The 22,925-nt window shown below is 40.1% G+C and overlaps 3 protein-coding genes across 5 annotated transcripts in view; 1 reads left to right on the top strand and 2 right to left on the bottom strand.

The window, feature by feature from the left end:
• Positions 1 to 22,925, bottom strand: part of LOC135934449 (EEF1A lysine methyltransferase 2) — a 233,086-nt gene that overhangs the window by 22,623 nt on the left and 187,538 nt on the right. The window lies entirely within an intron of this gene.
• On the top strand, positions 1,364 to 19,448 carry mv (mauve). 3 transcript variants are annotated; one of them, XM_065492579.1, is made up of 37 exons: positions 1,364 to 1,508; positions 2,183 to 2,324; positions 3,644 to 3,738; positions 4,069 to 4,240; positions 4,373 to 4,540; positions 4,927 to 5,067; positions 5,161 to 5,765; positions 5,905 to 6,403; positions 6,568 to 7,355; positions 7,496 to 7,665; positions 7,723 to 7,827; positions 7,902 to 8,056; positions 8,560 to 8,983; positions 9,046 to 9,185; positions 9,241 to 9,637; positions 10,169 to 10,568; positions 10,750 to 11,057; positions 11,111 to 11,286; positions 11,446 to 12,089; positions 12,298 to 12,778; positions 12,862 to 13,098; positions 13,163 to 13,321; positions 13,375 to 13,584; positions 13,708 to 13,918; positions 13,971 to 14,129; positions 14,414 to 14,718; positions 14,775 to 15,019; positions 15,069 to 15,290; positions 15,503 to 15,615; positions 15,676 to 16,043; positions 16,104 to 16,523; positions 16,599 to 16,917; positions 17,043 to 17,385; positions 17,593 to 18,030; positions 18,326 to 18,592; positions 18,662 to 18,733; positions 18,796 to 19,448. In XM_065492579.1, the coding sequence occupies exons 2-37, from the start codon at positions 2,235 to 2,237 to the stop codon at positions 18,917 to 18,919; spliced, it is 10,170 nt and encodes a 3,389-aa protein (XP_065348651.1). In that variant the 5' UTR covers positions 1,364 to 1,508; positions 2,183 to 2,234; the 3' UTR covers positions 18,920 to 19,448. The 3 variants fall into 3 exon arrangements, with proteins under 3 accessions (XP_065348651.1, XP_065348668.1, XP_065348660.1); XM_065492596.1 differs by lacking the exon at positions 1,364 to 1,508 and adding an exon at positions 1,569 to 1,740; XM_065492588.1 differs by lacking the exon at positions 1,364 to 1,508 and adding an exon at positions 1,850 to 1,996.
• On the bottom strand, positions 19,434 to 22,683 carry Sse (separase). Its single transcript, XM_065492607.1, has 7 exons — positions 22,295 to 22,683; positions 22,113 to 22,245; positions 21,508 to 22,051; positions 21,225 to 21,458; positions 20,882 to 21,165; positions 20,666 to 20,827; positions 19,434 to 19,763 (listed from the first exon to the last, which is right to left on the bottom strand). The coding sequence occupies exons 1-7, from the start codon at positions 22,440 to 22,442 to the stop codon at positions 19,490 to 19,492; spliced, it is 1,779 nt and encodes a 592-aa protein (XP_065348679.1). The 5' UTR covers positions 22,443 to 22,683; the 3' UTR covers positions 19,434 to 19,489.

Below are 22,925 nucleotides of genomic sequence, written 5' to 3'. Positions count from 1 at the left end.
TGAATTCATTCAGACTGAATCGATTTGATCATTGGCATTGACAACGTGAATGGAAGTGGCTCTTATGGCTATTTGAAATCTCCACCACAAATAACTGTCAAATTTTTACAAGTCTCAGTTAAATTTGAGATCAAGCGACGAGTATGTTAGCTGTCGTGTAGCAAAGGCACATCTGCCGCACGTAGCGATGAAATTTTTTGTTAATTCCTACGTTATTTTCGGTCACAACTAGCAATAAATTGTAAGCATCAGTATACTTTTAATAAATTTAGCTGCATTAAAATAAAACAAAGGATAAAATTCACACAAAGAGGCATAATCATCTATAAATCTGTGAAAAACTAACAATAATTGGGATTTAACACCAGTCACACCAAAATTAATTTTCTACACATCGAGCCATTTAGTTTTTTCTTATTTTTGCAGCAAAATATTTTTAAGTGAGCACACAAAATATAATTTTGAGCATCGCTACTAATCAGTTGAAAATAAATCTTTATGGGCACAGATTTCACGCTCTCATTTATCAAAAATTCCTATCCGTTGCATTTCAATTTATCCTATCTTAGCGTCCTTTTTATCATTTTTAATCTAGTTAACTTACATTGCTATTTTTCAATTTGATAAAAAAATGCAATATATTTCACTGCAAGAATTCTGCTGGCGTAAAAGTAGCATTGTATGCGCAAAATTGTTTTTCATTTTAGTTACTGCGTTTCATTTTTATTTGATAAGCAGGATTAATTTACTTGAAATATAATAATAATTGAATATAAAGCTGGAGACGCTTGAGACAAAGTCCTATTAATAGTTTGCCATGTATGCATTACTATAGATTAATAACAACCAACATATATACACGCACCACAAGAAGCGCGTGACTTGAATTAAAAAATCAGTGGTATTTGATGAAATGTATTCTCTCCCGATACTTTCCTAAACGAGTTTTGTAGTCAAGGTGCAGCGCAGTTATGCAGCATAATCACGAGGTTTTGAGTGAAGTGTGAAGTAGCGAAGCCCTGTGGAATGAAGACTGAAAATAAAAATTGGAAGAGCTCGACTGTCTGCGTGCGAGAGTGAGTGGACCGTGCTGCTGAGCACTGAGCCGAGGGAATTCGACGCAAAATGCAAAATTCTTGCTCGCTTGGACTAAAAAGGAGCCGTCGAGATGTACATAACTATATCAACTTTTAATCAACTTTTTCAAGGCCGAAATCAGTGCCAAAAAGATGATGTTTGCGTTGCGTGTTTTGCCGAGCATCATGTGTCCTGTTTTTGCGTCAGTCTAGTGCGTTTTGCGCGTCCAATAGGAGCGGAGCGGCGCGTGTGACCTTCCGTAACAAAGGGATAGCCCCAGTCACGTGCGCAGCGCAGTCGGGGGCCGTGTTTGTTGTGCTCGCTCGCTGCACACACGCTCGCCGACGCGGAGCCTAGTAGAGAGACGCTCGATTAATGCGTTCACGGCCAGCACTGCTAACTGCTAGCGGTCCGCTGTCCACGATTGCACCGTGAGTACCGTTTCTGTTAGTCCTTTGACCTTTCGCAACCGAAAGTAAAGCAGATGAAAGAAAATCGGCGGTTTGTTTTGAGAAGTTTGGCGAGCAACCACACCCCCTTTATTGTCTCTGTCCCTGTGGTCTTGGGCCTGGCCCTGCTCCTCTGCCTCGAAAGAGGAAAGAAGCCTAGATTCAACTCGTGACCTCGCGAACGGCAGCGATTGATTTTCGCATTCCGCGCTCTGTAAGTCGTTCCAGCCCAGATTTAATTAGTACGAGCCACTCTCCTCGACTTTCACCTGCTGCCATCGATCCGTTCTTCTCCTCTCATCAGTCCTTCCCTCTGTGCCCGCACGTAGATATACGTACTATATATGTTGTACACAAAAACGCTCTGTTTTTAATTTCTTTCCCTCCGCGACCTTTGCGTTTTAATCAATGGCCCAGTGACCTGACATAACCCGCCAGGCTCGAATCCTCTCGAATACGTCAAATACGCAGTATTACTATTAATATTTTTGATGAAGAAGTGTTGCTCATTTGTCTCTGTCGCGCGTAAAGTAGGCCACTGATTTCTTTCGCACTTAATTGGCTCTATTTTGGTCGGCGCGATTTGAGCATAAATGAGTCGGCTTTTTCATCGATCGGTCACGAGGATAATTCGTGTCGTTCCCACTTGTTTGCAGAACGAGATGAAGAAGACGTCGTCTTGTTAATTTAGTATGAGAAGAGCCAGAGATGGCTCCAGTGCGAAGCAGGCGAAATGTGAGTGAACACTTGATCACCTCCTGGGAACAGTTCGTCCAGGCCAAGAATACTTCAAATGAGGTAATTATCGAACCTTACACTATAATCATTCTATTTTCCTTTTTTAATATATTTTGAGTGAATTTCTGTACCAAACATAAATTATTATGGAAAACTTGTTTATGATAAAAGGTTTCTCTCTTAATTTCACTTTTTCCTCGCTACATTTTAAAACTCAGCCATAATTTGAGCTTATAATATGAGCTAAAATATTAAATTCATTGTTTGATAAGTAAACTTCATCCATTCCTTTATTCTACTTCTATGTTTTGACTTACTAGGTCTTGCACTGTTCTAATTTTCTATTTAAATAGTTTCCCGTTGCTACTTGCCACGTTTTTCGTTTTTCCTTTAGTGTGCACAAAATTCTATACATAAAGTGATTTCATTACCCGGAAATTTCCTTGCAACTTGATCTTTCACCGAAGAATCTCAATATCAATCAATAATAAAAGATGTTATGTAACCAAGCTGCATTGACAATAAGGTAGATTTGAAAATAGTGTTCGCACTGATACCACTAATTAAAAATAATGTCAAATTCGTTTACTTAAAAATATCAGATGCATTAGTAAAACCCCAAATGATAAACACTCAATTCACTTATATAGAGAAATATTTACTAAGCTGAATTTTTATCAACAGCAAAATTATATTATTTACTATAGATTTTGATGTTTTACATTTCTTTTCATCTTGAGAGTTGAATGGTAAAACTCGCAGTTAAATTTGTCAATTTATTGGTCCGCCAGTTGTGCTCAGCACTTTGAGAATATTTTGAAGTTTTATATTTTATTAAGTTCCATAATCCACCCTCTTTATAGCCTACAATAGATTGCTACTGAGACAGCACAAAAATTGTCTGTTGAGAAACGTGATGAGTCAAACGCAGGCTTTTGAACTGATCTGCTTTCAAGCTGACAAGAGGCATCCTTTCTTCGTGCCTGGCTAAAGGACGGTCGTCGACCCACGCTAGCTGGCGAAAGTGCATGAAATTTGTCAACTTATCTGCGTAACCATTGACACACTATGTCAGTGAGATATTGTCAGATTGATTGAGTCGGCTCAAAAGTCAAGCCCAAAGAGCCCTGGCGGCGGGCGCTGCCTTTCGGGCGCCACCGCCTTGACCTTTGGCCCATCTCGTCTCATGTTTAGTAACTAGTGCAGTTCATCGACTGCATAATAGTGTCTATTGGCTTGTTGTTGGTTCACAATTATGGTAGCAGGAAGTAGTAGTGTGACCCGACGCCATGGGTCGACACGCTGCCCATAAAACGCGGCGCTTTGCGCACTTCATTCTTGCTAATCAGATTGATATGCGTGCTCCTTTCTTGTTGCAGAAAACACAATGGACCGAAATATTCCTCATCGAGCTGCTCACGGCCTACAAGGACTGCACAGCAGATAATTTCAATGAACTACTGCTCTCTTTTTGGTACGAGACTTTTTTATCATTTAATGAATCTTTCAATGCCATGCACTGATGAAGAAATTTTCAGAACAAGCAAATCATTAAGTCTTACCATCATGTGGAAAAATTTCAAGCATTAATTGAATGAATCGTGCGAATCATGCTATAAAATTGACTCTGAATGAACCACTTATACTAAATAAATTTTACAAACTTGTATTGATATTTTACTCCGATTGTAGTTGGCAGTATTATTTACATGAATTTAATGTCTAATTTCGTGTGCATTTTAATACAAAACACTTAATTTACTCCAAATTAATAAAAATCGTTCCGTTGCTAATTGTATCGCAGCATTCCAAGCTTGGCAGGCACTCTGATCAGCTGCGAATTGCTGACCGATGTGCACCAACTTTGTCAACAGCAGCCAGGTGGAGTCAACGATGACACCAAACCTCTGCAGAGGTACCTGCTGCAAGGCCGAGGCACCAAGTGCCTCTTGGCCCTCAACCTCTTGGGCACACAGGCAAGTATCTCTCAATTGCCCTTGGCACTTTTCGCGCGCTCGCGCGCGCTCTGACCCGGTTGGCGCCGTGCCAAATGTGCCACTTCTCGGCGTCTTATCATTGCGTTTTGCTATCAATAATACACATTTTAGGGAATCGCCTGTGGCCGTGAACTTGCAGGACTGCTTGTGTCATTGTACCCAATTTGCCAGCGTGACCCTATTAAAAACGCCGCGGGAAACGACAGTCCATTCTTCCACCGGGAACCCCAGGAAAAATTTGACGTCATCTTTAGCCATAAACACAGCAGCTTTCCAAAAGTGAGTCTACAATCACCTTTGATATATCTACCTTGGTTGATTGTCTATTGATCTATTCACTATATATGTCGAATATTATATTAAAAAATTCTTATGACGATACATTTATCAAGGAAAGAAGAATAGAAAAGGTTGATATTTTCTTATCGAGTTAAATTACGGAATTATTGTTTTATTCATACTACTTACTCTGGAGATTTATAAATATACCCATATCAAAACGACGGCGCCTGCAATATTTGTTTCTACACAGTGACCTAGTGTGAACTCGTCTTCTGTGCACTTATTTTTTAAACTGTACTTGACTTTGTTGATTGAAGCGTCGTTCTTACCCTCTGCTAAACTTATACGAGCTCTAAACTAAAAAAATGCATGTATATTTCAAGGGGTGGTCCACTGGTAGCATGCAACCTAGACACTCAAACGCCAGTTCGACAAGCAGCTCTGTGCGATATAGGCGGAAGCGTTCTTCTTGCAGTTCTTATCAACAGCCAACAGCAACAAGTGATTCAGACAACGAATTTCAAGTAAATGCCGTAACTCTTACTTCTTTCAATTTAACTTATTGCATTCTCATTATAAGACGAGAGCAAAATCTGTTTTCCTTTTTTGTCCTGCAGGACAAAGACGGGGAGTCTCCAATAATCGCCCCCACTCTTCGAATCCACCTAAATCCGATGGACTTTGACTATTTTACATCAGTCGTGCGAAGCGATGATGAGTTTGAAAAATGCAGATCTGTGAAAAGAAGTGTCAGCCCAGGCGATTTTTTCACCGAGAAAACAAAATGTGCTGAGACAGCTGAACTTAGCGCCTTCAGCTACAGCCAGCTTCTGATAAACCTGGTGCGCAAACTTTGTCTATCTGAGCCGTTGGACTCCAACTGCCAGACTTCGGTGCAGGCCATCAGCTTTGCCCTAGAGGAACTGTGTTCGCTCCAGTTTGGTTCGCTTTCCTTTGGTCTTAAGGAGCTCGACCTTGAGATCAAGTGCTCCCTAACCCGACTTCTGGCGACGGCCCTCTCAAGGGTGGTCACTATGCATGAGCCAAGCAACTTAGTGGTGCACAACAACACAATTTCCTTACTGGTGCGTGTACTGGAGGACGCGGTGCACAAAGCTGAAGCTGAACAAACTGAATACGTGGCCAAGAGCCATGAGCTTGTCTATGGCTGCATCCACTCAATTTTGTGCTTTTATTACTCGATCTTACAACAACATGAGAGGTACGTTTTTGAAAATGATATTTCAATTTGTCGCCTTTTTACAATTATTTTCCTAACTTTTCTTGTCTAATAAATCAATGAATTTTTTTTTAAATTATTTTTTACACTTTGAAGTGACAGCATTTATTTCATTTTCCAGATCTATAGACTTTGTGGAAGTATTTCGACCGTTTTCTGAGAGCCAGGGCAGTCATCTGTTTGAAAAAACGATTGCTCTCTTGCTGAAAAAAGAAATGCAGCTGGTGAACATTTGCCGAGTGAAGAAGCTCATCAACCTGGTAGGCTTGCTGATCGCGTTACTGAAGAAAGTGCGCTCTGAATATGTGCACTCTCATGTATGCAAACGGCCGAGGCACAAGCAGTGCAGCATGTTTGAGAGGCATCATCATCACAATCTAATGGGACAATCGTACAAGCCATTTTTATCCTCGTGCTGCATCGCCAAGTTGTTCATGGTGCTGACCAGAGTTGCCCAGCAGTGCGAAGTCTTTGAGGTTGAGATGCGCACTCTCAAAGTCATGGCGTACTGTGGCTCTTGTTGCTGTCAGCCACCGAGTGCCCTGTTGGACCCCATGCTGAAGATTGTTTCAAGAAACGACTTCAAGCTGAGCACCTTGGCGTTGTCATTATTAGAGAAGGTGCGGCAATTAATTATCAAACAGCTTATTTGGATTACACTTAAAGTCTAGCAAGTGTTTCATTTGCACCTTTTGATAATTTGAATTTATTATTGTAGAGCTGTTGTAGATAATTTGATTTTATCAAGTGGTTTTAAAAAATTCTTTATTTTATCGTTTCGCAGGTGTTGTACTCTGAGCTGGGCAGCGCAGCTGGCGTGTCTGCATCTTGCTCGATTTGCGGTTCCAGAATGCTACAGCTATTTTTGTCTCCCTCTGGTTTCTCGACGGACAACTCTTCATCTTCAACCCTACATGAATCATCAGTATTGTTACTGGAGGAGAGTGCAAATAATTGCAATAACAGTTGGAGTTGCTTAGAGGCTTACAGAAATTTACTTGAGTCAGAAGACGTCAAAATTTGCTATATAATTATAGAGCACCTCTTTAAAGTTATACCAACTGCAAGTAACATAGTGAAAAGAGAACTGCTCTTTAAAGTTGTCTTCCCTATTTTCCTGAGTCAAAAAGACCAGGGACCTGAGAATGAAGTGGCTCAGTTTATGGTCACTTGCTGCCTCTCGATATTTTCATCTCAACTCTGCAACGTTGCATTCGCCAAGGAATTCATCAGTCATGGTGGATTAGAAAGTATCTACGAGCTGATTAAATTGCCTTGTTACTCCAAGCTTTGCTGCTCCATCCTTGAGGTGACCATTATTATTGAGCTGTGGCGAAGCACAAATGAGCCGTCGGAGGAGACCATTAAGCTCACTTCATTGAGCATGTTGCTAACAGCTTTGGAGAACACAAGCCAAGTGCTCATCAGCTCACTACAGAAGATATCTGCCAAACAGCAGAAGAGAGACAGGCTCCACCAAGGAAACTTCGAAGGTGACAGTGGATGTCCAACAGAGACCACCGATTCCTCTGAGCAGCAATCAAATGACTATCCAACACCAAGCAGGAACCAGTGAGCTATGCATGGAATCATTCTATTTTGTTATAAATCAATATATGAAAAATGTGATATTATGCTACGTGTATGCTATCAGAAAGATATAAAAAACCTCCATAAAACTGATAATTTTGATGTTAATATGCATTTTTCAGGCTTCTTCAGCAAGTCAGTTTGGCCGCTGTTTTCTGGAAATCATGCGCTAGTCTAACTGCATGCAGCCCTGAATTTCGTTTTCAACTCTCTAACCACGGACTTGCCACTCAAGCAAGAAAGCTGCTGAATTTGGTTGTCAATCAAGCTGTTAGAGGCTCAACTGACAATGGTAAAACTAGCATCAAAGCGTGAGACTTAAATGATAACTCGAATGGCACTTTCACAGACGATTTTCACAGAGGCTCTGAACTTTATTTAACTGTGCGACTCTTAGAAGCTCTCATCACTGTTTGTTTGGGAATATCTGGTACTTTGAATACAGCTAATGATGGTACGAAGAACTTGCGTTGCACTAAATGAAAGATTTAATAGAGAGCACTAACCTTATTATTTCTTGCTGAGCAGATGAGCACAGCGTCCTTACGTGCGTTCAAGAAGCAGTTCTTACGTTGAAACCTAGAGGCAGGACGCACGTCCAAGCCATAGGTGACATGCTGTTGCGATGCGCTTCGACTCATTTCTTTGACCAGCAGGTGTTGCCAGCAAGGAGCAGACCAGAAGTGAGTTTTGATAACGCTTTACTTGAAAGTGATAGCGTTTATAACAAATTTCCTCCTGTGCTCTTGTCTTAACACCTTAATGTGTTTAAGATCGTACTATAATAATAATACAAATAAAGGAAATTAAATTAAATACTTTCAAGCTTTTGCTCTTTGTTGGGATGGGTTAAAAATTTTGTTGGATTCACTTGCTTAATGCTTTAATTGAAATTATATCATCATACCATTATCAAACCTCAGAAAATTTCTTAGAGTCTTGGTTTTTTGTTATATCCACAGCTATTTACAAATAAAGAGAATATTGGGCAATGGCTGATTTGATTTGTCTGCTGTGTTGACACAGAGAGCCGACAATGCATGTTAATGTATATTCAATGTATGCATCATAGTGGGAAAGACAAGCATTTGGAAAATAAAATAAAATATATTTTGAGTTGCTCTTCTCTATCACTAGAAATCGACTTTTTAGATTTGGAAGAAAACTTTTGAACTCTTGATTTCAGTTGCCGAACATACCCTCTGTGCTGCAGAACATTTCTCTGCCTCCTTCCAGCAGCCATGATCTGGATGAAGCAGAGGCGTCATCAATTGATAACTCCTACTTAACCGCTGATGAAGGATATGAGGCTGATGTAGAAGTGGCCGAGTATCTTTCTGAAATCACTGAAGATACTGCCATAAACGTCGAGAGTCCATCTTTCTTGAGCCCCATCATGTATCAGCAATCAGTGAAAGCCAACACTCTCAGCCAGCCACAGCTATGCCGCTTGGTCGTCCTCCTAATGGTTGAACTCAATGATAAATTTGATGGAGAATTACATCCTAGTATGGTTCACATCATCCAAAAGTTAACTTCCTTGTGCCGAGACAGTCCACAAAACTGTGTGACTCTAGCCAATCACGGAGTCATAGCAACACTGCTCTCAGGTTTGTGCGCTTATCAGTGTTAAGTAACAATAACACAATAATTGTATAATACTTCTGTGTAGGGTTTTCAAACTTCTTGGCTGTAAGAGACATGGAGAAAACTGAGCTTCAGCAAGTCATCTTGGAATTTGTTTGCCTCCTGGCCAGATACAGTATAACTCCTCAAGAGCTCTCAATGTATTTGAATTTTTTCAAATCGGAGGTATTTAAATCTTAAAAATATTATATGTAGATTTATTTACTCAATGTAATCACAGGACCCTCCTTGCGACGTTCTTCTGACACCTCTGGCTCAGCTGGCTTCCCAGACGCGGCCGCAGCCTCACTTCATCCTCTGCTTTCCTACCGACTCAGACTGCACTCCACTAGGGGTACCAGCGTTGGCCAAAGAAGCGGAACGTTTCAGCTTGGACATGCACTCCAAACACCTTCAATCCAGCACATGTTCAGCTTGGGCAACCTCTGCAGTGGCCCTGCCTCTGAACACATCTATTGGTTGGTCAATGTGGACAAATGGTTTCTCCGCATCTCTGTGGTTGAGATCAGAGATTGGAACATCAGATATCCCTATCATCTTAACAACACCAAGAAATTCTAGTGCAAGCTGTTCTGGTGGCTCTATAACATCAGACTGGAATCAAGCGCTTTGCACTGGTAAGTGGCAATATTCTTACATAAGCATGCTGTTGATTTTTTCCTTGAATCATTTCAGTTCAGAATCCGTTTTGATAGACTAAAATTAGATTTAGAAGTCTGTTGCAATCTCACTTAAAAATGGGTTATTAGTTGCGAAACGCTTATTTTCTAGATATTAGTAGTGAAGTCGAGAAACACAAATCAGATGGTAAAAATAAAGGGCAAATAATAAGAAGTGCAATATATCCTTAGAACACTCGAGCTTCTGTTTTCTACACCATTTATAATATAAAGCGACATAAATACTTTTTGGTTTGGTCGCTATAGCTCTAATTTTTGCTTCACATGTCATAAAACTTAAATCTATGATGAATCTAAATGTATGCCTTTGAATCACCTGAAGTCTGAAGAAAATTCCTAGTTAGGTTGATTGAGTTTTTAACTTAATGAATCATGAAATGAATCCACAGGAAACTTTTGAGAACTTATCTTACATTAAATATTATTAGTCAGTTGAATTGAAATAATAACTTTTTTATTGTTCTTCAGGTTCTTCTCATTCCTCACTGACAGACAGCATGAAATCTGCCCAATCTATCCAGAATCTTGTCCATCTGTTCTCGCTTGGAGGAGAATCTGTAACCCTTGAGTTTTGGGCAGATGCAACCTCTGAGATGCTCTGTCTGCGCCTCTGCCGCTCAGACAACAAATATGAAATACTCGCCGAATCGGTGATAAGCCAATTTCTCCCCAAAGGCAACTGGCATCACCTGGCAGTCAATGTCAAAGACTCAATGCAGCAAAAGAAGTCCATAATAGAGGTTACCCTTTTCCTCGATGGCTGGAAAGAGACAAAAACGCATCTCAAGTTCAGTGGCCTTCTTGTCCGCAAAAGCAGACCTGCTTGCTTTTTGCTTGGACACGCGGCTAATTTGAGTAACAAACAAATGTAAGTTTGAATCTGTAGAGTGATTAGTGCATTGAACTTTTTACCTTAACAATTTAAATGAACAGGTAAATATAATCTTTCCATTTAATGTAAATCTGAAGTAAATATGATCGACAAAAATTTAAATCAGATTTTACTGAACTAGGAATATCGAACTCAATATTTTTCATATATTTCACAGAGGCAGATGGCAATTTGGAAGTGTTATGATGTTCAGGGTGCCAGTTTTCACAAGAGAGCGGGCAATATACCTAGCTGGATTGGGCCCAAATATTACAAATCTTACTGAATGCGAAGTCAACCAGCTAAAGCCAAATTTTTCTCAGCTGATTAATTCGAAAACAGTAAACAGTGGCTTGAGTTGGGAACAGGTGCTAGAAGGTCCCAGCGTCAATCTGAAAGCGCTCCAAGAATACCTTTTGGTCACATACTCAGCCCAACACTGTAATATGATGCATGTTTATCCTACAGTCGTTGCAAATGCAACAGGTAACACGTTACATTTGAGAGGATTATTTTACCTTAAATTATTGTGTCTACAGGTTCTATCTTCCAACAGAGCTCTGTTGGATTCAGGGTAGTGGCCTCTGAGCAGCGTGCAAGTCAGCAAGTCCCGCTGACCATGACACCATTGTTTTTGGTGTCCGCTAATAAAAAAATTGAAGCCCAGCAGTTTAAAGGACTTGCTGCTGCTGCTACTCTTTTGGGCGGAATTCAGGTATGATTGTGGTTTTAAATAGCTGCTATGTACTGATATGTTCTTAAAATTGGATAAGTTTTTATTTTTGTACAGTTATACGATCCTTTTGACACTTCCATTAAACTAAATGGAAATGTTCTTCTCATCACTCCTCATCCCACAATATCTGGTTTGCAGGTCTTTTTGGTACTCTTAGGACGGGTTGTTGAGCTAGGCTGTCCTGAAGCAGAACAAGCTCTAGCGGCCTCGTTGCTTCTGCGACTTGCCCAGAGCGATGCAGAACTCTTCACTCAACTCGCAGAGCATCACAAACTGCTGTTGCAGGTGCTTGTGGCTCCAGACTGTCGATCTGGCCCCCATATGCTGAAATCTTTCTTGGACGCGTGCACTGATCGCTCCCTGATGCCGCTGCAACTACCCGCGAGTGACTTGGCTGTCAGTCACGTTTCGGATGCCATTGTGACCAACTCATTTCTGCTAGCAACAACTGTGAAAGCTGCGTGGGACTCCACTGCGCTCAGCTGTCTCTTTAGAGCTATGCACACCTTGCTGAGAGATGACCATCCCTTCCGCGAGTTCAACGCCACCCAAATGAATCGCGTGCGGTTGGTGGAGACCCTGTTGGTATTTTGCAAAGAGAAGTTTATTTATGAGGAAAATGAGGAACTGAGTGCACCGATGCCGTTAGATGTCAGTTGCTCACTGGTGGAACTTATCAAGTCCTTGATGGGTGCCCCGCCTGAATTTTCACACATTGTGGCAGTAGCTGATTTCCTCCTGCTCGTACACAGGGCCAGTGCTACTTATGTTAGCCATGCCAGGTTTGTCACTCAAGCTGAAAATTTATTTTATTTACCAAAGAACTGTGATATTCCTTAAGAATTTCAAGTTATGTTGTGCAATGTAGTACATTTTAATATAGCTGGACAACTATTTTTTAATTGAATTGGAAAAATTCATAAGCAAAAAGCTCACAAAATAATTGAACTATTTTCCACGCATCTGATGATTGGAAATGTATGATTACAGGTCAAACTTTTATTACCTTTTGGCAACTGACGATTTCAGCAAGAATTTCAATGCTGAATTCGAAAAGAGGAAGGCAAGATATGAAGACCGCCGGCAGTCTGTTGATGCAAGCAAACTGAACAAGGCGCTAGCCAACTTGCAAATCAAGCAGAACGATATAGACAGTGACTTAGACTTGGACAGCAATCGGGTGGAAGAAGAACAACAGCTCTACGCTCCAATTGATGGGATAGCAAAAACAAATAGCCTTGGCTACAGCAATGACTCGGAAATTTCTTCATATCACCCTAGTCTACCAGATGAAGATGATGAAACACCCAAGGAAAACATTTTGGGCTATGAAAAGCACAAATCAGATGTGGCAATGAAGGAGAATGAAGTGGAAAGTGAGAAGGCTAAATGCCAGGTCATGGTGGTTGAAGGCCTATTATTATTACTCCGGGACACCCTGATGGTTCTGCCTGATGTAATGAGTCAGCAGGTAATTTAGCAAGCCATTATTGATCACACAAAATAAACAGCTATTTTTCCATTGATTTTGTTATTCTGAAACTGGTTTCTCAGGTTTTGAACCATGTTATTCGGCCTGATATGCTTTTGACCATGGCGAACCACGTTGATGACAAAGTTAGGTCAGCAGTCGTACGTGTCTTGACTGCCTACATGCAGAGAGCCACAGATGAGGAAGTCAATAAGTTTTTAAAAATGAAAGGCTATTTCCTGCTAGCAAATCAGCTTAGTCAGTTTAAAGCAACAAGTGAACTGGCTGACGCTTGCGTTAATATGATCACTAGATTCAATGTGAGTGGTGTACCATTTGGATAGACACACCCATTGATAATAATTTATTTTTAAATCACCTCAGGTGACGCTTGATGAGTTATCTGACCTCAGCTTTCTGAAGGACATAACCTCACTGCAGATGGCCTGTTTTCCTCCACTTCTCTCTCTACTTCCAAGATCAGTCTGCAATTTACCTTTGTGTCACAATATTGTGTCCTTTTTGAAAGAAGTTATTACAAGGGTATCAAATGAACCATGATCCATACGCCTCGGGCATTAATCCTTTTCTTGCAGGTGCCAAGTTCACATAGATCGCTCCTGGAATGTGGTTTGCTGGAGGCCATGGGACAAACTTTGCTAGCAGTAGCTCACATGCCTCCAACTCAGAGCAAAGTTCCTGGAGTCTCACTGTCAGAACAAGACCTTTTAATTGGTGGAGTTCATACTTTCTATGCCACTGTCATTGGCAGAGCCATTGGACAACCTGGTTCGCTGAATATGCAGGTAAGAATGGAAAACTAAATTATTTTCCATTTTAACTTTCCAGCAGGATTGAGATTTCAATTAAATGTAATCAAACTTAAAATTTTTTCTTTGATTAATCTGCTGCGTTCTTTGCTTCAAAAGATTATACTGGATCTTCTGCTTCAACTTGGCTACCTGGAAAAACAAGAAAGATATCGCTGTGGCTGGCCTTCAGGATGCGCTCAAACCATGAGAGATGCACAGTGCTTTATTCTAGAAAAATCTTTGGAAAGGTTCAAAGAGAGGGGTTTAAATACCAATGCTCAAGAGCCTGGATCCAGACCTAGGAGCTCTCCTGCTTTCCCAGACAATAGTGAGATAGAAAATTTCTTTAATAACCATGTCACAATTCATGTTTTATTTAGTGCTGCCAGCAAGCAACGAAGACCTGCCAATATTTGGATCAGTTTGCGCCCAGCAAGTTCTCACGCTGAGTGGAGAACTAAAAGATGTGCCTCGAGGAGAAATCAATGATCGGTTCAAATTACTCATCCAGAAATCAGTTGAATTTGTGACTAGCGTTGGTAAGCATTGAAGTCAAACCTAATTTTATCTAAATTGTAGTGATAGTTGCATGAAATTTGGAAGCGCTTGAACAAGTTTCCCTAAATAATGTAAAACAAGATGGAACCAAACCATCACGTCCTGAATGAAAAAAATAATATTAAATTTAGTAATCTATGTTTAATTTTATGGGAATATGACATAGTATTATTCTATACAGACAGCAGCAACTGAAGCCACCATTAGTTATTCTACATTTTTATTTTTTCCTAAGTTTTCTTACTTTTTCACTCATTTGTTGCAGAACCATCAAATAGCACCTACAAAGTCAGCGAAACTGAAAATGCTTTCTGCCGTGACCTATTGCTGACGCTTATGGTTGCCCATTGCTCTACTCTTGAGAAACAGCCTAGGACTCCAGCTCGTACTGTGTGGCAGGGGGCAGTCTGGGTTGCGAGGGACACTATAAGGGTTCTCCTTGGTCAGCTGGCTGGTTTTATGATGTCTCCCCGCCAGCCAGTGAAAATAAGAATGTTTGTTGTTGCTACTCTTCTAGAAAATAACAAGTGCAGGGAAATCTTAACTTCCATACTGCAGGCTAATACACAAGTAAACTGACTACCTATTTAATACCTTGGCATCTCTTCAGTTATCTTTTTCTGTAGGTTGAGCAAAGATTTGCAGTGTTCCTCAGAGATTTGGTGATGCTTCGCAATGGCTTACCTTTGACCTCAGCTGACATCAACATGTGTGAAATGCTTATTTCAAGAATGGACCAATGGGGAATTGTCAGCGTCAAGAGTGCTTCAAGCAAACCAGTTTTGTGGTCAGAAGAATTGGCTCTATTTCATGAGGAAATCGACAGGAAGCGGCAAAACAATTTAAAACAGCTTGATGTTGCACAAAAACGGTAAGTAGCTTAAATTTTTCTTTTCGTTAGACGCTAAAACTTTTTTTAGAGCTGTCACAAAACTGGAGGAATTGGCAAAATCTGTGACAGAGTCAGCAATGATAGCAACAAGAGCTGCCGTTGAAGCACAGAATGCTGAGAGAAAAGCTTTCATGGAGCACATCAAAGCGTCTACTATTGAGAGGGTGCAGTTGAGGGTCCATTGGCACAGTATTGTACAGCAGATGACCCATGAGAAAGCTGTTTGGTTCTTTTCTGCTTCATACCCAAGGTAACGTACACAATTAAATGCATGTCAAATTTACTGAACGCGCGACTAAAATATATTGCTAGTTTTAAAACACTTGATGTCAAGTGGATACAAAGATTTTCAACCACAAAAAACGCTAGATGTAAAAAAGACATTAAGTTTTTATTGCCTACAATATTTTCAGCAATGGGTGGTTTAGAATTTTTATGATTATTTATTTCCTATCTCTCCAGGTCATGGCAATTAGATCCAACAGAAGGGCCATCTCGAGTCAGGAAACGTTTAGCCAGATGTCACTTGAATATGGAACAAAAGTATTTGATGCCTGAGAGTCGATTAAAATTAGGTAAGAGATATGAATTTGATTTAAAGCCACGGCCAATAAGTTATAAAAACAAATTTGTAGAAGCTTGTCTGAAGCGACCTGCTTTGAGTTTCCTCTTTCAACATGATGGGAAAGGCAGCTCGTCAGTACTGATAGAACGTCTTCACACCAATGAAAAGATTAAATACATGACCACAGTGAAAGTGATCACACCTACCCAAGAAGTTTCAGGCGAAATCCTTGTTGGTGAAACATGCCTATATTTTGTGTCTGACGACTTGGATGCCACTCAAGATGTGTCTTCAATGGCTTGGAAGTTTGAAGATGTTAAGGAAATACATCAAAGGAGATTTGAACTGAATGAGAGAGCAGTGGAGATTTTCCTGACCAATGGTAGGACTTATCTGCTTGCACTTCAATCATCCAAACTAAGAGATGATTTTTTGCAGGTAAGGCACATTTTGGCATTGCGATTATTTCATTGATCTCATATAATTCCAATTTTTCAGGTGATTTCTCAGTGTCACTTCCCAAATCTTCTGCCAACCGAAAACCTCAACAGTATCATGCAACTGTGGCGGGATGGTGTTTTATCAAACTTTGATTATCTCACTCAACTGAACAAGATGGCTGGGCGCTCCTTCAATGATTTGATGCAGTACCCTGTTTTTCCCTTTATCATATCAGACTACGAGAGCCCCAGACTAGACCTTGCCAGCCCATCTGTATATCGCAACCTTGAAAAACCAATGGCTATTCAAAAAAAGGAGAAAGAAGAAGCGTATCTTAAAACCTACGTTGAACTGAAGAATAGTGAACTTGGAGCAAGCGATCCATACCACTACAATTCACACTACTCCAACTCTAGCACTGTACTGCACTTTCTAATCCGGGTGCCACCATACACGCAGATGTTCATTAATTTCCAGGTAAAAGTGGCTTGAAATCGAGAATGCAATGTTACAACACAAAAGCTAAATATTTACGCATATTTATTGCTGTAGGACAATCAATTTGACTGTGCTGACCGCACATTTCACTCTCTGGAAACTACCTGGAGACTTTCAAGCTGCGATTCCCACACTGACTTCAAAGAACTGACCCCTGAGTTTTTCTTCATGCCTGAAATCTTTCAAAATTTTGAGGGATTTGATTTTGGCTGCAGACAAAACAACAAACGAGTTCACGATGTGGAACTGCCACCTTGGTGCAATGGTGACCCTAGATTCTTTGTTCTGGCGCACCGGCAAGCTATTGAGTCGGATTATGTCAGAGAAAACTTGCCTCACTGGATTGATTTAGTTTTTGGCTACAAGCAAACTGGTAATTTTATTTTTATTTGAATTGAGTGACATGAATTGTTATATATTTGATCTTGGAATCATTTTTATCTGAGTTCAGTTTCAAATAACAAGCTGTTTAACCTGTTTTATTTGTTTGATCATTAGGCAAAGCAGCAATAGATGCCATTAATGTCTACCACCCCTGCACCTACTATGGCTATGATGTAGACAGTGTTGATGACCCAATGACTAAAGCTGCTAGGATAACAATGGTGCGCCAGTATGGTCAAATGCCAAGACAACTGTTCAAGGCGCCTCATCCAATGATCGTGCAGTCCCTTGCCAATAAAGAGTCAAAGAGAAGTATAGCGCAGTTTGCCCCTCCCTTCCATGGTGCCGTCCAAAATCTCAGGTGGGGTAGCTATGTGGGCTCACCAACTGAGGGAGAACCAAAGGTCGCTTGGAAGCATACTCATAGAACGCCAATCACCGGACTTGTCCCTCTCAGGTATAAGAACAACTTATACTTCATGCTTGCACACCTTTTTTGTTGTTGATAAAAAAAATCAATTTCATGTCTTTAGTAAGTTTTTTTATATTTTCATGTTAACTTTGTTTGATATTAAAACTGACTAAAATGCTCTTTAAACCACGTTAAATTAAGATGCCATAAATTACTATAACCCACTGGTTTAAACATTCATTTTTGTTACAGATCCAATGATGTGTTTGGGCTTGCACCGTGCACTTCGCTGCTATTGACAAATCAAAATGGTCGGGGCACCTTACTGGGCACACCCAACGTCCTCAGCGCTGCTCTCATCTCGTGGGGTCACTCGGACGGAGTTCTACGAGCCAAAGTGCGTAAGGAGCAACCTCCTGCACCACTGATGCAGATTCCAATGCTCGACCCTGTGACTGTGTGTGCCAGCACGCCAGACCTGCCTCAACTATGGATTTCGCTCGCCTCTGGCCGTATCTTGGTGATGAGTTTTGACATCCAGCCTGATAGGCATCAACTGAACCCAAAAAAAGAGCTCGTCCAGCTGCTTGGCCACAAGGGACCAGTGCTCAGTTTGGCGCTAAGTGTCGCTTACAGTGTGGCCGTTTCTGGCAGCCAGGATGGTGTTGCAATCATCTGGGACCTTAATAGGCAAGTGATTGGAGTTTAGTATTTGAATCTCTTTCAAACAAAACCTTCCTAATGGCTGTAAAAAAATGTTTCCTCAAAATAAAGTTCTCACTTTACTTTGATGGGAATTCCCATCAATCTTAAATATCCTCAAAATTTGAAAAAGTTTTTCATTATATTTTTTTGGAAATTTTTCCAATTGCTATTAATTATTAGCTGTATGCTTGTTTAATGTATAAGATACAAATTAACTAAAATATCTTCAAATTACTTAATTTTTTACCAGAAATTAATTGGAGTTTTTCACTTGTTTCAGTTTGCTGTATGTAAGATCGATTGAAGGCTTTGGTGGCCCTGTGCAGAAGGTAGCTGTCAGCGACACTACAGGTGATATCGCGCTGGTTGGCCCGCAGTTTGACTCCAAGAGTGACCGTGGATCCATGCTCCGCTTGTACAATGCAAATACAATGCTGATTGGATCCGTTTCTTGCGAGGAACAAATAACAGCCTTGTGTTTCTCGTGCGCCCAGGAAGGCTTGTCCATCAATGCCGTTGCTGCTGGATTGGCGACTGGAGAGATAAGGTGCAGTATTGCTTAGACCTGGCCTTTGGCAACGTATTTTTTATATTACAATTTGTTTTTTATTTTTAGATTATGGAATGCGTGGGACTTGTCACCCATAAGGAAGATCGCGTGTGATTACATCAATACACCGATTGTGGAGTAAGTTTTAAATTCATTAACGTTGTCACTAGACAGCAGAACCAATTTAATCAATTTTGTAGTTTGGTTTACTCATTTGACGCGCAACATCTGTACGCGACTGCCATGGATGGAACTGTTGTCATCTGGGAAGCCTCGGGTAGCCGAGGAAAGACGGCAAAGTTTCTCAACCTGACTTCTCTTTAGTTGAATCTGTTAGAATGTGTTCAAAACATCTGGAAATATTTTCCCCAATATATCCCCATTAATCAAGAGGGTAGGTAGCTGGCTTTGCTATTTTTAATGCTATAACTTGTGATTTACTCACTTCTTAACCAACTGAAACTAGTTAACTGCATTTGTAGATTTATTTTCAAAGTGCCATTATCAATTATATATTTTGTATAGTTTAGTTTACTTTATTGTGCAGCTATTTTAGAAGAGAATAATTATTTCTTATATTGATGTGTTATCCTTTGTCAAATCACGTATTTACTCTAATATTTTATATATATTTTCTCAAGAAATGGTGCATCAACAATCTGATCAAATTATATTTTGGTTTATTAGTAGACATTCCTTCACTTTCCATAATTGTCTAGCTATTATGATGTTTACTGATTATGATGAATGAGTTGAATCAAGCATGTGTGATACCTTTGAGAACAACCCTTGGATATAAATTTGCTGTGATGACTGTCAAGCAAAAATATTAAAATCATAAATGCAATAATAACGTAATTTTATTTTTATCACCCTCTCCATCGCCTAGAGCTATTACTTCACATATACTGGAATTCCAATTGCGATAAATGCTGACGAAATTATTTTTGAGGTAGCGACTGACTGTGCACTTCTCAAAGCTCCTAACAGACCCTTTTGTGGCAGAACATCTTCAAACACTTTAGCAAAGGACAAGTCCTGAGAACACAGCTCCATTCTGTATCGGGAGTCTTTCTCCTTAGGTGGGAGCCACGTCTCAAGCAGTCTGACCGTAATTCTGTTAGTATCACTATCAGTCACTGTCCACAGCGTTCCAAGACAAATTGGGCTGAAAAAAATACCATTAACACTAAATAAAGTCATTACTGCAAGTGGCAGAAAACCCAAAGCATAATTTTCTATTATGGAATTTTTAAGTGACCAATAATAATATCCGCTCAGTGCAGCGGGAAATTACTCATGCAACTGATCGTTTTTACAGTTTACCTGCAACTATTGTAGCACATTCATGCTGTGAATTTAATACATTTAGTCTCAAATTAGCTTTATCATGGTTCTGCAGGGCTATTTTGCCCCATACATTGTCATATCCAGACAAATAAAATCAAATAGGAGCATTATTATTTAAGAGAAGTGAGACATAAGTTCAATATTTCATAAAGAACTGTTCTTTTAAGAGTTCTTTAAATGCACTAAATGTTTTGTTGAGACACAGATTCGGTGGATTCCGGTAGCTTTGAACTTGAAAACAGCTTTCAGGCACTTCAACACTTACAAGCCATTTAAGTGATTTTTATGTATAGACTTTGGCAAGAATATAAACAAAGGAATTAAAAGCGTATTAAAATTGTCAAACTTCTCAACAAGACTGGAGGCCATTCATTGATACATGGAAAGGTTATATGGAGATCTAACCGGTCGTTTATTTTTTCTAAACTTCCAATTGTTGTGGGACCATCAAATGAGCAGGAATCATGAAAGTTAAGCCATTTAAACAATACTTCTTCGAACCATATATAATGCCAAAACATCTTAATAGCTTCTAAAGTGGCTTAAATACGTGGATATTTGCATGGGAAAAAACTAAAAAATAGAAGACAATATCCTAAATGAAAAACTGGCTAAAACTCGCACTCGCAGCCAAGTTATAATAATTGAACTAACCACAACTTTCTTCCAATGAAAAAAAGATATCTAAAGAATGATAATTGCAACGAGAAATTTATTTACCTTCCACTCAGGATGAAATTGAGAGGGGCTCCAGACATCTCCCAGTGAACGCCACGCCTATAGAGATCGGCACTGCTGCAACCCATCAGCATTGCAGCTGCATTCAGATTTATGTGATCATAGTTGTGAATCAGATGGGATCCTGAGCCATGTCCGCAATAGCTGTGAGGGATTTATTTCAAGTGAAAAATGCAACAAGAAAGAAACAAAAGTAACATGTAAATGTCATCGTCCTGTAGGTGCTTTTTCATCTCAGTACTTCCAGGAGCTTCCCCTACGATCCCTTTCCATTCATTCCTAGCAACAAACAAAGGCTTCAGTTGCGATGCGCGGGGTAGATTTTTGTCAGGGTCGAGGACAAAGAATGCGGATCCTGGATCCAGTTCACGTTTGGATTTTGGTGCTTTGAACATGGCATGTACCAGGGCGAGGCATGGCATCCGGGACATAGGGTGCACCTGAACGATGTCCAACTGCTCCCATGGTACAGCAAAAATGTTCTAAACAGATACATACACATATATTTAAATTGAAATTCTCGTCTCAAGTTTAAAATTACATTGTCAACAATCAAAATGACTGGATGCCTTTGGACCTCATTTAATTTGAGCAAATCCAGCCCAAAACACTCCTGGGAATATTTTTTGATCAGCTTTGCAGCATTGCTGACAAATTCAACCATGTTCTTGACCGTCTTGGGAACAATCGCTTGCAAGCCATGCACAAGGTCCACTTTCTTCAAAACATTTGAGCACTGCGCCAGCATGGAAAATTTGGAGATGTTCTCCTCCTCCTTAAGTCATAAAATTTTCATTTTGTTTCAAGCATCGTAATTGTCTTACAATGTTTAGTTCATCTGCAAGCTTTCTAATAGTTTTATTCCAGGATGAGCTGACTTTGCTGCTCGAGATCTGTCCCAACAAGAGACATCTCCATGGTCCCAGCCAGTCCTGAACAGCTTCAAGTACAACTCGAAAACGCTCTTCCAACAGCAATCTTGTGTGTTTGTAACCCAATTTGTTACCGGCAGATATCAGTTCAACGTTATCTTGGACAACAGCTTTTAACTCCTGAAGAATGTCGGAGTTTTTGGCTGCTGGCAGTGGCTGTGGAAGCGCGATAACCTGAACACACTGGTCCATATAGTTTTCCCCACAGCAGTACCGAGCCAGATGCAATGGCCTTGTTTGCACATAGGGAGGATCAAACGGCCGTTGGCCTGGGTAGAGTTCAGACAACTGCACGATGACGCAGTCTGATGGTAGATCTTTTAGGCGGTCTCTAAACTCCAAGGGGTCCATGGAAAAATTGATCAAGTTTTCATCTTGGTTAACTTGCTTATCTGGAATTCCATCCACGGATGCTGTTCTGCTATCAATTATTGGTCTAAAAATTTACAAAATGTCAGTTATCAATTCCAGCAATAAAATCCATTCTGTTTCATTACAGATTAGCTTCACTTTTTCTACTGCAAAATAGCTTTCTAGCAGAGACACCAGCAGATTCCAATAAGTAGGCGGACGACTTATCTGAACTTCCGGAAGTATGCAATTGTAAAATCGCTTTTTGTTTGTTGAGTGCTGCAAATTAACGTTATTATTTGTAATTTCGAAATGCTTGGTACTTTACTTTCATAGAGAGTTCCATAAGCCATTCCTTGGTGTGGTAATTTGTCCAAAGTGTCATCAACATTTTTCATCAGCATTTCAGCCAACTTTTCTTTGTTTTTCGAACCTCCCTCCTCGTGCATTTTCAGAATTTCATCAATGCTTGCCATTATGTAGTCATATATTTATGTATGATAGTTGTACGATTGTGACGAAGTATGATATATCAACACAGTTCACTTTGGCCGCGGTTGCCAAGCAAAGGTCTTCTGTCCTTACCCTCGTTGATTTTGACTGACTGAGTTCATTATTACAGTGCTAGCGTGGATAATATATTATATTATGTAGAACTGTACAGATAATCGTTAAACGTATGTAGTGCTTCAGCTCATGTTGTATGTGTATGATATATGGCAAACACACACAACCACAGCTGATAGTACAGCTGAGTTTGGCGCCTAGGTTGTTGGTTGTTTTCATTTTTTTCGTGTAAGCCAATCAACTTGAAAGGGTGGGTTTATAGAAAGTATAGCGCGCGTAATTTAAACTACATAAGATATTCCATTATTTCCAATGATAAAATACATACGAGGTACATATGTATGTATTTATTAATGTTTTCTTATCACAGTCTGCTCTTATCGAACTTGATT

This window comes from Cloeon dipterum, chromosome 1 (assembly GCF_949628265.1).
Source record: "Cloeon dipterum chromosome 1, ieCloDipt1.1, whole genome shotgun sequence".
Lineage (NCBI taxonomy): Eukaryota > Metazoa > Arthropoda > Insecta > Ephemeroptera > Baetidae > Cloeon > Cloeon dipterum.
The sequence above is the reverse complement of the archived record's forward strand: the minus strand, read 5'-3'. Positions and strand labels throughout refer to the sequence as shown.

What these genes read in the sequence shown, in the direction of transcription:
- mv (XM_065492579.1), top strand. Translation starts at nt 2,235, where the DNA reads ATGGCTCCAGTGCGAAGCAGGCGAAATGTGAGTGAACACTTGATCACC. An exon ending in ATCTTACAACAACATGAGAG is followed by an intron (nt 5,766 to 5,904) that starts GTACGTTTTTGA and finishes TTCATTTTCCAG; the next exon opens with ATCTATAGACTTTGTGGAAG. An exon ending in TTGGCGACTGGAGAGATAAG is followed by an intron (nt 18,593 to 18,661) that starts GTGCAGTATTGC and finishes TTTTATTTTTAG; the next exon opens with ATTATGGAATGCGTGGGACT.
- Sse (XM_065492607.1), bottom strand. Translation starts at nt 22,442, where the DNA reads ATGGCAAGCATTGATGAAATTCTGAAAATGCACGAGGAGGGAGGTTCG. An exon ending in TTATGGAACTCTCTATGAAA is followed by an intron (nt 22,246 to 22,294) that starts GTAAAGTACCAA and finishes GTTAATTTGCAG; the next exon opens with CACTCAACAAACAAAAAGCG. An exon ending in AGAAAAAGTGAAGCTAATCT is followed by an intron (nt 22,052 to 22,112) that starts GTAATGAAACAG and finishes GTAAATTTTTAG; the next exon opens with ACCAATAATTGATAGCAGAA.